Source organism: Drosophila albomicans, chromosome 2R, assembly GCF_009650485.2.
Source record: "Drosophila albomicans strain 15112-1751.03 chromosome 2R, ASM965048v2, whole genome shotgun sequence".
NCBI classification, from domain to species: Eukaryota; Metazoa; Arthropoda; class Insecta; order Diptera; family Drosophilidae; genus Drosophila; species Drosophila albomicans.
The window spans coordinates 3,599,843-3,612,605 of record NC_047631.2 but is presented as its reverse complement, the minus strand read 5'-3'; the positions used below and the strand labels follow the sequence as shown (position 1 = coordinate 3,612,605).

Here is a 12,763-nt window from a genome sequence, read left to right as displayed (position 1 = left end):
AATCGCTGCAATACTGTTTTGCAGTTCTCGGTGCTGTAGTCCTGATCTTACATATCTTATAATAGCTGCTTCGCTTAGCTGGTACCGCACCCCAAGGGCGGACATCCTGAAACAGTACTCCTTGACCGTCTCCTTTGATCGTCTGGTTGCATTTGCCATAGTAAAATGCACTTCTGCTTCGTCTGGGTTTGCTCCGAACTCATCCTGTATAGCTTCCGCAAAACTATTCCATGTCGTGTGGAGAATAGGTGAGGAATCGAGCCACATCTTGGCTGGTCCCTTTAGTCGTGTGTATATTGCGAGTAATACAAATTTCTCGTCCTATTGATAAGCATCAACCACTTTGTTGACTCGATCAATGAACTGGTTTACGGAAATGGCGTTCTCATCACTTGGATCAAACTCCGGCAATGTGTTTGCAATTTCTTTCACCGATGCTTGTCTCATGACCTGTCCAATATGTCTGTTTTCATTGTTGATATTTTCGGGTTCCACTTCAATGATTTGCTGCTGTTGATTGTTTGCCATTGATGCTTCTGCATTTTGCCTTTGCATTGCGACTAGCTGACCCATCATATTCGTCAATGCTTTCATTTCATTTTGCAATTGTGAAATTGCCGCTGATTGTGACGTCATCGCTTCTTCTTGCTGCGTAGAAAGCCCAGCCGTTACTGGCATCTCTACTTCTTCCGATTGCTCAAATTCAATTAATCTTAGAATTAATTCAGCTCGGGTGCCTGAGCTTGACAAATTTCTAGCTCGTAGCAGGTACCTTAACTCGTCTACTTTGAGTCCATCTATTTTCGTCATTTTTCCAAATTCGATCGTCTCTCTGACTTTGCTTTTACTATTTGCGCAATTCCCGTTGCATGTGTGCAAGCGAGACAACTGCTAAGTATTTCACAACGTTGGCGTCTGTTTGCGAATTTCACCACAACTTTTCGTATACACACAAGCCTTTTGTATGTACATACATATATCTTCAAGTTCACACAGATTCTTGAAACCGTCTCTTGCTTCCACAGGTTCACTAAGATTCCTGATCTCTCTATTTTGAATTCGTCTGCCACGTGGAAAAGGAACACATCCGTAATTTGCAATATACGCTGTCACATAGACCTTTGGGAACACATCCCATTACAAACTTTCCACGCCGACAATTCTTCTTGCTTTTTGTGAATTTTCAGCACCACTCCTTCGTTTCACACATCCAACCTCAAGAATCCCACTTCTGAACTGTGAGAGGGGGTTTGAGAGGAATTAATAGGCCTTCGAGTGTATTTGTAGGTTTATTTGGATAATTGAGTTGTTGTGTTTTAACATTGTTAAATTATAATATTTTTCGGCAACTTGCTTCTTGCTCGAGTGCGTGCTTACAACTAATCGTATTGATTATCGATACTTAAGTACTTTAGCTAATATCGCGATACCAATACTGCATGCAGTATCGATACCGATAAATCAGGGCTTATGAACACTGGCTAATTTGTCCATTGTTCACAAATATTATATAGCACAATTGAAAAGTGTTCAGAACTTACAATAGTTCAAAATCGTCAACATAGCAATCCATTTCCACAGCGACCTTTATGTACAATTCTTTAAATGTTTAAATGTTTTATTCATACAAATTATAGGTCTATTTCACGAATCTCCCTGGACTTTCAATTGCAATTTGTTTGGCTCAGCTCGACCTTTGAAATTATTCCTACTTAATATGTGGAAAACTTTGAGGCCGACATATTGAGGTGTTTGCTGCTTTTTAAACGAGTCCGCAAATTTGTCATATTCGCCCTGCCTGCAAGTAATTATGTATTATAATTGATTTATTGATTATAATAGTAAAATGGTTTGACTTACCAGCTGAGATTGACATCAAATGTTCTTAACATTTGAGGTGGCGGCAAGTTCTCGTCATCGGAAACCAAGTTTACCTATAAAAATAAAATAATTATGTATATGATTTATTTGCCACGGTCGAATTGCTGACGGGTCATCGTTTAGCGTTTGGACGCTGGCAGTGGCCCAGTGGTAGTCGCCCTGGATGCTTCGAGGCTCCCAAAATGGCCTCGCCGTGAATTGCCGGCCAGCATGGAGTCTGCTTGGCCATCGTCTTGGGTGCGAGCAGTGGTTTGGGCAGCGGATGGAGCATCTGACTACTGGAGTACGCAGCCGTCGCCGAGTCTGAAAAATGGAATCTCGCAATGAGGCGACTTACAATGCTGGCAATGGCGGCCCATCCTAAGATTAGGAGGTTTGCTGCCGCCACTGCTGGGCTTTGTGTATTTCGCTGGCGTCTCTGCTTGCATCTGGACTTTTTCTCGGCTATGTGCGCTGTATGCCATGCCTCAGCAGGCGGATCTTCATCGTCCAGCAGCCACTCCAAGCGCCTGCTCACCAGCTCCAGGCCGTTTTCAAGCGTCTCGTTTGCAGTTGCCGGCACCAAAAGTGGACGTGACACCTTGTGATGGGTAAGTGGATATTGCAGCTGTGAATTTGCATGTCGCAATGGTGGCGAATCTTCAATGGTGATGATTTGTGTTTGCTGCTGCTCCGTCTGCAGTTCATCCTCTGCTAGCATTGTGCATTCAAGATGCGCCATATGCTCGTCCATGGTTATGTCAGGTACTATAATCTTTTTAATTTCAGGTGGCTGCCCTCTGATGATATCCAAAGCATCACATCTGGCGAGGAGGCCATCTCTCAAGCGTTTTCGAAGCGTATTTATGGTCGATTCGCAGAAACGTTCTGGCAGCTTTCTGCGCAGAATTTGCTGCTCCTCCGCTGTGATGTCCGGCAGTACCAGTTTTTGTATTTGCACTGGCTGGCCACGTATGTGATCCATAATCTGGTGAGTAGACCTTGTGTATATTTACGTCTCAGTTGATTGATTTTAATTTCATTAAATCTCGCAGCTGTCTGTATATCAGTTTGTCGCCGCCGCTGTGCAAGATCGCGTTCTCGTTCCTCGTTCGCTTTAGCTTCATTATACTCCTCTTGTATGCGAATCAGTGTTGGTAATAAAGGCCGAATCTGTTTTCTCAAAATTTGCTGATTGTTTCTCTGGTTTGATTCAGCACGCAGGTGCTCGCCTTGCATCTGCCGCAAGTGTGTTGCATTTGTTGTATTTGCATTTAGCGCTGCACTCAACGGCCTTATGAATTTGTCTAGCTGCTCCGTATATCTGGGCCTTTGTAGGCGTTGCACGACAAGTGGTTCTCTAACCAGCTTTGTCGCTTCTGGGTTTGGATGTGCAGCCAGAGAATTTGCAAATCGTTCGCTGGCCACATGGAACGCGCCATCAATTGTACACAGCTGGTAAGTATTTCTGATGCATTCATTTCTGAGTGTCCAAGATACTTTTAGCGATTTTCTAATGATTTTATTTTGCAGCCGCTGCAAGCGATTGATTTGGAAATTTGAGGTGAGCGCGCCCCAGATGGACAGAGCATACTTCCATATTGGCATGATGAGCTGCTTAACAATCATCATTTTGCAGTCTTTTGCCAATTTGCTGTTACGCCCAATAAGCCAGCCCAATTTATTAGTTCTTGCTCTGGATTTGACGCATAATCTTGTCCCGTGTGTGGCCAGCGTTAATTTGCGGTCAAGTGTCACTCTCAGGTACGTGTGTTTAGATTTCATTTTAATTTCATGTCCGTTTATAGTAATCATTCTTGTCCTTTCTCGTTCATTCAGGTCACGCAGCATGTATATGACATGCGCTGTCTTTGTCGCGTTGATCTTGAAGCACCATTTCTTAGACCATTTTACAAAGTGGTGCAGGTACTGTTGGGTCTCGTTTATCGCATTGGCCGGATGATCAGCGGAGCACATGATGACTGTGTCATCCGCATATGCTGACAACAGCATCGACCTTTCGTTCGGCTCGAGATGGCGACGATTTTGCGTGAGTAGTGGTAGCGGCATGTCAGAGGAGTAAATTGTATATAAAATTGTGCCCAAGACGCTGCCCTGTGGGACACCAGCTGGTATGCAGCCGACTCTGGATGTTACTCCATCGTTGCATTTAACTGCAAAAGTGCGATAAGACAGGTAACTTTCAATGATTTTATATAAATTTAGTGGCAGGATTTTAATAATTTTACTCAACAGACCCTCATGCCATACTCTATCGAACGCTTCCGATATGTCAATGTAGATGGCCGAGCAGTATTGCCGGCATACGAAGAACAGCAAGTATGTGCTGAGTCACTCTGGCCAGCTGATGCTCCGTGCCGTGCTCGCGACGGATGCCAAATTGGTGGTTAGGCACTGCAGTGGCAAAATCCTTGTGCTCAAATAGGCGCTTGGGCAGGAGTTTCTCAAGGAGTTTTGCGAGGCCAGATATCAGGCTGATTGGTCTGTAAGATGCCACATCTTCTGGAGATTTACCTGGTTTGAGACACATGATGATCTCGGCATATTTCCAACATTTAGGGAAATAACCTATACGCAAAATGGCCTTGTTGCAACTGCTGGTGTCGCTTACACCAATCCTCTTTAATATCTGCGCGGTCTTCCTCCGTGTTTAAGAGAGCTAGAGTAAATCTGTCTTCCAGCTGGGAGACAAATACTTCAGCTTCTCATCTGTAGTTTTCGTCCACGTGATTTTGTCAGTAACATTGCCGGCCGTGTCAATAGAGATTTTTGAGTACTTTAAAGGGTGATTTGTTTGCGGCTGCTTTTTTATCTTGTTTGTCAGTTTCCACAATTTTGGAATTGTATATGGATCCTGAGTGTTTATACCCTCAAATAGTTTGTTAATGTTATTGTTGTTCCTCTTTTTCTGCGTTTTTTTCAGACGATTTTGTGCAGCTCGATAGCATTGTCTAGCCTCCGGCGTGTGCGTCAAGAGTAAGTAGCGTTTGCATCGTTTTTTGTCGTTCCATAGTTCTCTAGTTTCGTCATCTAATACTAGGTTATGCTGCTGTCTCTGGCGGTTTTGCTGTCTTGCTCGCGTAAACGCGGCGCTGCAGCTATTTGGATATTGCTGAGTAATATGCTTACAGCATCATCGATGTCAGTGGCCACGTTAATCTGTGTTGCCAGGTGAATGGAGTTTTCGAGAGACGACTGAAAGCATCTGACATCAGCGCCTCTGGCCAGCAGCCTGGAATTTACTCGGCAACAGCGCAAATTTGCATTTACACTGTCACAGAGTTCAATCTTAAGCGGCAAATGGTCAGAGCTCAGTTCAGTGCTGGATGAAATGTTTATGACGTTGCCATCAATGCCACTGGTGATGGCAAAGTCAATGGCCGACGGACGCTTCCTGCGATCATGCGGGTAGTGAGTGGCACCACCGGTGGCCAGGACATTGTACCTGCGGCTTGCATGGATAGCCTCGTACAATGCCCTACCCCTCTGGCACGCACGTGGATTTCCCCACCATGAATGCTTAGCATTCCAGTTACCGCATAAGAGGAAGCGGGCCGCTGTATCGCCAGGTAAGTTGTCAATATGTTTAAACAGTTTCGTGAAATGTTCTTTACTCCATTTAAACGCCGGGCAATATGCTGCTGCTATTATAATTGACTCTTTTTTGTTTGCAGCTTTTAGCAAAATGGGTGCGCATTGGATCAAATCTTCATTAATTGGCTGCAGTGCCGAATGACTGATGCCAGAACGTACCATGAGGGCAGCACCTCCTTTGCGGTGTGTGTTCGGATTGACGGCAAAGTATCTGGCAAATCCCGGCAATTCGAACACACTGTCGTTGATTGGCGCTCGTGTTTCTGTTAGTATCATTATGTCTATGGAGTTTCGTCTGATGTATATTTCTAATTCGTTTATTTTATTCTTAACTCCACAGGCATTCCAGAAGGCGATCTTGAGGGTGTCATGGCTATCTGGATCTGGCAGCACTCTTGGAATTGAGCCTGGGCCAGAGTCCAGATTTGGATAAGCTGCAGCATCACCTATGCGATTAGGCATTGTAAATCTGTTCATTTGCTGATGCGCACTCGACGTCTATACTAAAGTCTAGGTCTAACATATAGTTATTTAACTGAGAAGAACCCCTACAAAAGGTCATAAGCTTACACTTATTGCAGTTGAGATGTAACATATTTACTCTGCACCAAGATTCTGGACGATTAAGGTCACATTGTAACAGTGAGCTCGCAAGACTATCATTAAATGTCAGGCAAAGCTTAACGTCATCGGCGTACATAAGTACACGGGAATGCTCAATAACAGAAGGAAGATCATTTATGAACAAAGTGAACAATAGAGGACCCAAATGACTGCCCTGGGGCACACCAGAAGTGACTTGGACACATTTAGATACAAAACTATTATAATAAACATTCTGAATTCTGTTGGAAAGGTATGAGGATATCCACTCAATTAGGCTATGAGGAAACCCTAAAGCCTTAAGCTTATACAGTAAAAGGTGATGATTAACAGAGTCAAAAGCCTTACTAAAATCGGTGTAAATGACATCCGTTTGCATTTTATTCTCGAATCCTTTAATTACAATAGAAGAGAACTCCAATAAGTTAGTAGAAAGTGGATCTAGACTTTCACAAACCCATGTTGGTAAGGTGAAATTATAGATTTACACAGATGTTGCAGTTGAGAAGTTATAATTTTTTCAAATGCTTTCGGAATCGCAGACAATTTAGATATACCGCGATAATTTTGAACTTTAGATTTGCTCTCTTGTTTTAGGATAGGTATAATGTATGGTTTTTTCCAGATTTTAGGAAAAGAACGTGAGTTAACGGATAATTCAAACAATTTAAAAAGCGGTTTACAGATACTACCAGCACAATACCTTAGCACACAACTAGGTACTCCATCCGGACCAGCCGAAAAAACAGGTTTTATAGCCGATAGTTCCGTTAAAATAGAGCTTTCAGTAATTAAAGGACCTAAAATACAATTAGATAAATTTAACTGATAAGGATAAGAAAAGGAATTTTGAGAACTTGGGACAGAATATGTCGTTTGGAAAAAGTCCGCAAATAAATCGGCAACATCATGACCATTAGATACTGTCATATTCTCCAAAGACATATATGCTGGTGATGACGCGGATCTACGCTTCGAGTTAACGAAGTCATAAAATCACTTTGGATCACGCTGAAATCTTATTCTGCACCTACTCAAATAATTCTTATAACACATTGTTATGAGTGCGAAAAGCAGCTTGAGCAAGAGAATAGCGGAGAAAATCTAAAGAAGAGCCAGTTCCCTTGAATTTTTTGTAAAATCTCGACTTACGATTTTTTAAATTCGATAATTTCTTAGTAAACCATAAGGGTTTATCAGCCAAATGTGGAATACTTGATGGAACACAAGCATCAAATAGCGAGTTTAAAGTAGAATAGAAAAATTCAACCGCTATATCCAAGTTTGAAGACAAAGAAAGTTGGGACCAGTCAGTTTGAGATATAAGCAGAGCAAGTTTCTCAAAATCGGTTTTCCGAAAACAACGAGAAAGCTCACCACAACGTACACTCGACTCTGACGCAATAAATGGGAGCTCCAACATTATTTCTAAAGTGGGATGGTAAGGGTCTTCAGGGGAAGATATAGGAGATATTCTCGATAGAGAACATGAATCTGGGTCTAAAACAAAAATAAGGTCTAGAGACCTGTTTAAGCAATTTGGAGTACCGTTAATCTGAGACAATGATACCCCGAAGAGACTATCAATAAAAACATGGGATACAGAGGGGCAAAGTCCATTGAGATTCTTGGCGGAATGCCATGACACCCCAGCAATATTAAAATCACCAAGGGCTATAAAGTTATCACGACCAGATAGCATATTAGAAATGTTATTAATAATGGAAAAATGTGCTAAATATAAAGCATCATCTGAAGCAGGGGGGATATATGAGCAAGAACTAAAAATGTTTAAACTACCAAAGGATAATCTAACAGCCACTAGCTCAATATCAGAAGTGTGCTCAATCAACTCTGAATTTAATTGAGCATCTACTGCAATTAAAACCGCACCACCGCGACGTACCTTGCAGTCACGTCTGTATACGGAAAATCTACCAGAAAAGATTTCCGTATCAAGGATGTCATTTTTTAACCATGTTTCAGTAAAGGCAATGACATTAAAAGGAAAAGATATATAAAGATATATATATATATATTTAAATATAAGTCAGTAAGTTTACTACAAATACCTCTTACATTCTGATAGCCAAGAAGTAAAGAGGATGCTAGTTTTTTGAACTGACAGACATAGAAGAAGGCTTTGAAATAGAATTCTTGCCACCAACCGGAGACCGATTTTTCTTTTTAGCAACAAATTCTTTGACTAATAGGTGTTCCGGCCAAAACTCTTTACTGCACATCATGCTAAATTGTTCAGCGGGAACACTTATTTTAAAAGACGAAATCTCCCGTTCGTACGAGAAATTAAATTTATCCACTTTAACCCTGGCTTGAGATTTGGACTTAATATAAGCCCGAACATCATCAGATGTCGTATCAGGGACAACTGAGGTAGGAGCTGTAGGCGATTCTTCTATCGTTACAGCACTAACGATCTCAACAGAGGATGGTGATGGTTGAATTTCTTCAACTGTCTCCATCTCAGTCGACAACGAAATCGAAGCCGGAGCAGGAGACTCCAATCTTAATGACGTAATGTCATGATGTGGAACATCCAGAGCTACCGAAGGTTGAGGGGACGGAGAACTAAATGACATTAATTCCCCAGCAGGTGGTACAGATAAACTTTTGAACATCAACTGGGACAGAAAGCTCGATTGGGGTAATCGACAGACGCGTATTGGCCTTTTTACGCTTCGGAGACTCGGTCAAGAGCTTCATACTCTTAAACCCAGAATCCAAGGCAGAAAAGCTGTCGGAGAGTTTTTTTAAAACCCGCCAATATATCTTTAAAACTACAGTTCGCGTCTGCCGTATAAACCCAGCAATATCGCGTTCAGAGTCCCTACAGTGTTCACAAGTCCATCTCAATCCTGAATTGGCCAAAATCAAATCCACAATACGGCCGTTAAATCCAGCACATACTTCATGAGCAACGTTGTCGCATAACCAGCAACAAACAAAAAAGAAGAAAAAAAAACACGTCCGACTGCGACTGCGAGAGCGAGCAATTCACGTAGCTTTCTCAACATCGGCAACTTTGGAACCGGGTCGTTTTCCTTTATTTCCTTTGTGGCTTCCTTTCTCCATAATGCAACTTTTTTGAACATCAACTCGTTGCCAATTTCGATTCGTCTAGATCCCGTTTTTGGTGATGTGGAATGCCACGTGTATCTGGTACGCTAACAGATATTCCAATGCCACAGTGGGGCTCAGGTTCCACGAGACAATGAGGCCATGGAGAAACTATTTCAATCAGGAAGAGGATTCCCCAAAAATCTTCAAACAGACGATGGTAAAGAGTTTTTTAACACTCAATTTAAGTTATTAATGAAACGATATGGAATCAACCACTATTCAACATTTAGTAGTCTAAAGGCGTCATTTGTTGAACGATTTAATAGGTCATTAAAAGACCTAATGTGGCGTGAATTCAGTTTCAATGGGACATACAAGTGGGTAGATATATTTAAAACGCTAATTTCCGGTTACAATAATAGACATCATAGAACTATACGAATGCCACCCGTTAATGTAAACACTAATAATGAGAAACATATTTTGAAAACTGTCTACAACAATATTAAAATGTTTACGGGTAGCAAATTGAAAATGGGTGATTATGTACGCATCAGCAAGTACAAACACGTATTTGAAAAAGACTATACTCCTAATTGGACAACTGAAATTTTTAAAATAAGCAAAGTACAAAATAGTTACCCAACAACATACTTACTACAAGACTTCAATGGGAATCTAATTCAAGGTGGTTTCTACAAAGAGGAACTGAAAAAAACAAGTTTTCCTAACACTTATCTGGTTGAAAAAGTGTTAAAAAAGAAAGGCAATAGCGCACGAGAGCTCGCGCTGGTTGGGTTTCCCCAAAACCGAAGACAGCTGGATTCATAAGAATGAAATTTTGTAATAATATAACATAAGATTGAAAACAATTTTGTGTTTTTTATTTTTTTTTAATTTATTTCAAGTTATTTAATATTTTTTATTTTTATTTATTTGTTTTTTCTTAAATTACTAATATGTACACTTAATTTTAAGCATTTCTTTATTTTATTTATTCATTTTTATTTTTAATAAAGTATTGTTTTATTATTCTAATCATCTAGTTTGCTTTTTTTCATCCCATCCATTAACATGAAATGCAATATTATTTCTCTTTCATAAATGTCGATCGCACTTTCATTATTCTCCAACTTTCTTTTAAGCTTATTTATTTTATTCACACTAGTTTGAGTACCGTGTGAGTTCTCTAGCTCATTCATTTGACTGCGCCAAACTCTTGACTGTGCTTTTAGAATTGATATGGAACTCTCAATTTCAAAGGGAATTATTAAATAATGTGCTCTCGCTAGAGTTGAAATCCTATCTTTTTTATTATCCGCTTATTATCCTTGCTTTTTAATGTAGTTTTTGTCATTTCCACTGTACCTTTTTCATGCCCTCTAGACCTAAATATCTGTATACAAAGTATTTGAATAGTTCAAAAATGTAATGTCCCTCAAACAACATGCCCCCCTTATTTTTTTTATGCATATTTATTATTATTATTATTATGCAAAATTTGCACATGTATACATACATTTTTGAGCGTAGAAAAACAAACTCAGTCATTGGTTTACTATGCAACTCATCCTTAAAGAAACCCAATCGTTTCTTATTACATTTCCTAAAATTATACAACTCGGCCAATTCATCTGAGTATTCGGACGTGTCAAACTTTAACTCCACATCATTCTGAATATCTTCATAAAAATCTTTTGTTTTTATACTGTAAATAAATGAATCCGTATCCATATAATTTAATTTTAGTGCTTTCCCAAACTTAGGTTTCAAGTAGTCATAATGGAAGTCATGCATTTTGTATTTGGACAACTCCAACACTACAAATTTGAATTGCATACATAGTTTCAATGAACTTTGATGCACTATGAAAATTAGATTTTGATATTATTACTATTTTCAATAGGATACTCCCGTTCCGTTATTATTCGCACATCCACCCTTTTTTCACTGTTTTCCATGGTTTTACCATAAACAGCATTGTTCAATAATTTGAAAATATTTTTTTCAAAATTATTTTTGGCTTTGGTCCTATGCTCAGTGTTTATATCAATATATTTCTTGAGCCAGGCTTTCTGCCTAAATTGAAGGATGGAGTGATTTTTTTTTTAATTTCAAGCCAATTCTCATACACTGTTTTAATGTCTTATAGTAAATGATATAGTGCTTGATGGTAGCTTGTTAGCCGGACAGAATGGTAGATTAATATGTTAATCGTGGATTGAGTAAGGGTATTCTAGATTAACCTCTAGAGTATACCCATACTCACTATTTTCAGGAATATTTTCTGGATTAAATCTATTAACCTGTTTCGTGTCTAGCCACTCACCGTATAAATTGTTTGCATCCACATACATTAAAAATTCCGATTCTTTAGTAGGATCGAAATCTTTTGAGTATTTGTGGTTTGCTTTTGTATGCCTATGACTACATTGCACCAACCCACCCCGAATTCCACTCTTAAAATATATAATCATATCAATGTCAGTGAGTAACTCGAGTTCGATCTCTGTGGTTTTTAGCATAGCATCCCACAACAATCCTGGTGTAGTGTAATAATGGGCGGGGTTAAGATTGTAAATTGAACTACAAATTGCTGTAAAATTTTAAAAAACGTCTGTTAACAATAAAACATCAGTTTTCAAATACAATTCTAAGTATTCCTTCAATGATCGACAATTGAAATGATGCCATACTTGGATGGCATGAGCGTAATCCTCTTCTGAATATTCTGACTCTGTTAAATTATTATAGAACTTAGACCTTGGTGGGAGAGAAGTTTCTTCTAGTTTTTCAACACAATCTAAATATTCGTAGAGGAAAACACCTTTCCTGCGAAGTAGTTCAAAATCGGAATTGTTTGTGTACTGTGATTTCAGCACATTGAAATTGTCCTCACTCAAATTCACCGACGAGTGAGTCTAGACTAGAGGGCATGAATTTCCAAAACCTGATTTTTAACGTATTTTTCCGAAGAGGGAGATATTTCGAAATTGAAATATATAATTCCTTACTTAAAATAGTTCTTTCACAAATAGAATAATAGAATAATTAAGAAGATTTATATTAGTAGCAAATGTCAATTAGAGTACAACTCTTCCAAAATTAAAAGATAAAATAATTTCAACAATAATAAGTGAAATTACAAGGAAAACTTTCGCTGTCAAATCTTTCGAATTTCTAAATTTAAAATATATTAAAATGTACCTTACTTATTCTATGTGAATATTAAGTTTGCCGCAGGGCATGAATATCCAAAATGGAAAATGCGGTGCCAGCCGAATTCTAATCTTAATCACTTAGAACTAAACTTAACAGCAATTTGCCGATTGATGTTTGTTGATTCTTGTACATATATATAGTAGAAGAAGCCACCACGAAGCCAAAACACTTCCACCTTATGAAAACCTTATGTACAAGAATCAACAAACAAAACAGTTGGTGCCGTCGATCAACAAAAGGAGCAGCTCGAATAATGTTATATATACGACTATATATATATATACATATATATATATATATATATATAGTCGTATATATAGCATATATACATATATATATATATATATATATATATATATATATATATATATAATCGTATATA

The 12,763-nt window shown here is 39.1% G+C and overlaps 1 protein-coding gene across 2 annotated transcripts; it reads left to right on the top strand.

Moving 5' to 3' along the window:
* Positions 1 to 1,587: 1,587 nt before the first annotated feature.
* LOC127565832 (uncharacterized) lies at positions 1,588 to 3,052 on the top strand. 2 transcript variants are annotated; one of them, XM_052006480.1, is made up of 4 exons: positions 1,588 to 1,804; positions 1,864 to 2,471; positions 2,650 to 2,851; positions 2,916 to 3,052. In XM_052006480.1, exons 2-4 carry the CDS (start codon positions 2,344 to 2,346, stop codon positions 2,979 to 2,981), a joined length of 396 nt encoding a protein of 131 aa, XP_051862440.1. In that variant the 5' UTR covers positions 1,588 to 1,804; positions 1,864 to 2,343; the 3' UTR covers positions 2,982 to 3,052. The 2 variants fall into 2 exon arrangements, with proteins under 2 accessions (XP_051862440.1, XP_051862438.1); XM_052006478.1 differs by having other exon boundaries at positions 1,588 to 2,471.
* The last annotated feature ends 9,711 nt before the right edge of the window (positions 3,053 to 12,763 follow it).

Excerpts from the sequence above, each read along its gene's own strand:
- LOC127565832 (XM_052006480.1), top strand. The coding sequence starts at position 2,344 with ATGCCTCAGCAGGCGGATCTTCATCGTCCAGCAGCCACTCCAAGCGCC. Across the intron at positions 2,472-2,649 it reads GACGTGACACCTTGTGATGG|GTGGCTGCCCTCTGATGATA; the intron begins GTAAGTGGATAT and ends TTTTAATTTCAG. Across the intron at positions 2,852-2,915 it reads CGTATGTGATCCATAATCTG|CTGTCTGTATATCAGTTTGT; the intron begins GTGAGTAGACCT and ends TAAATCTCGCAG.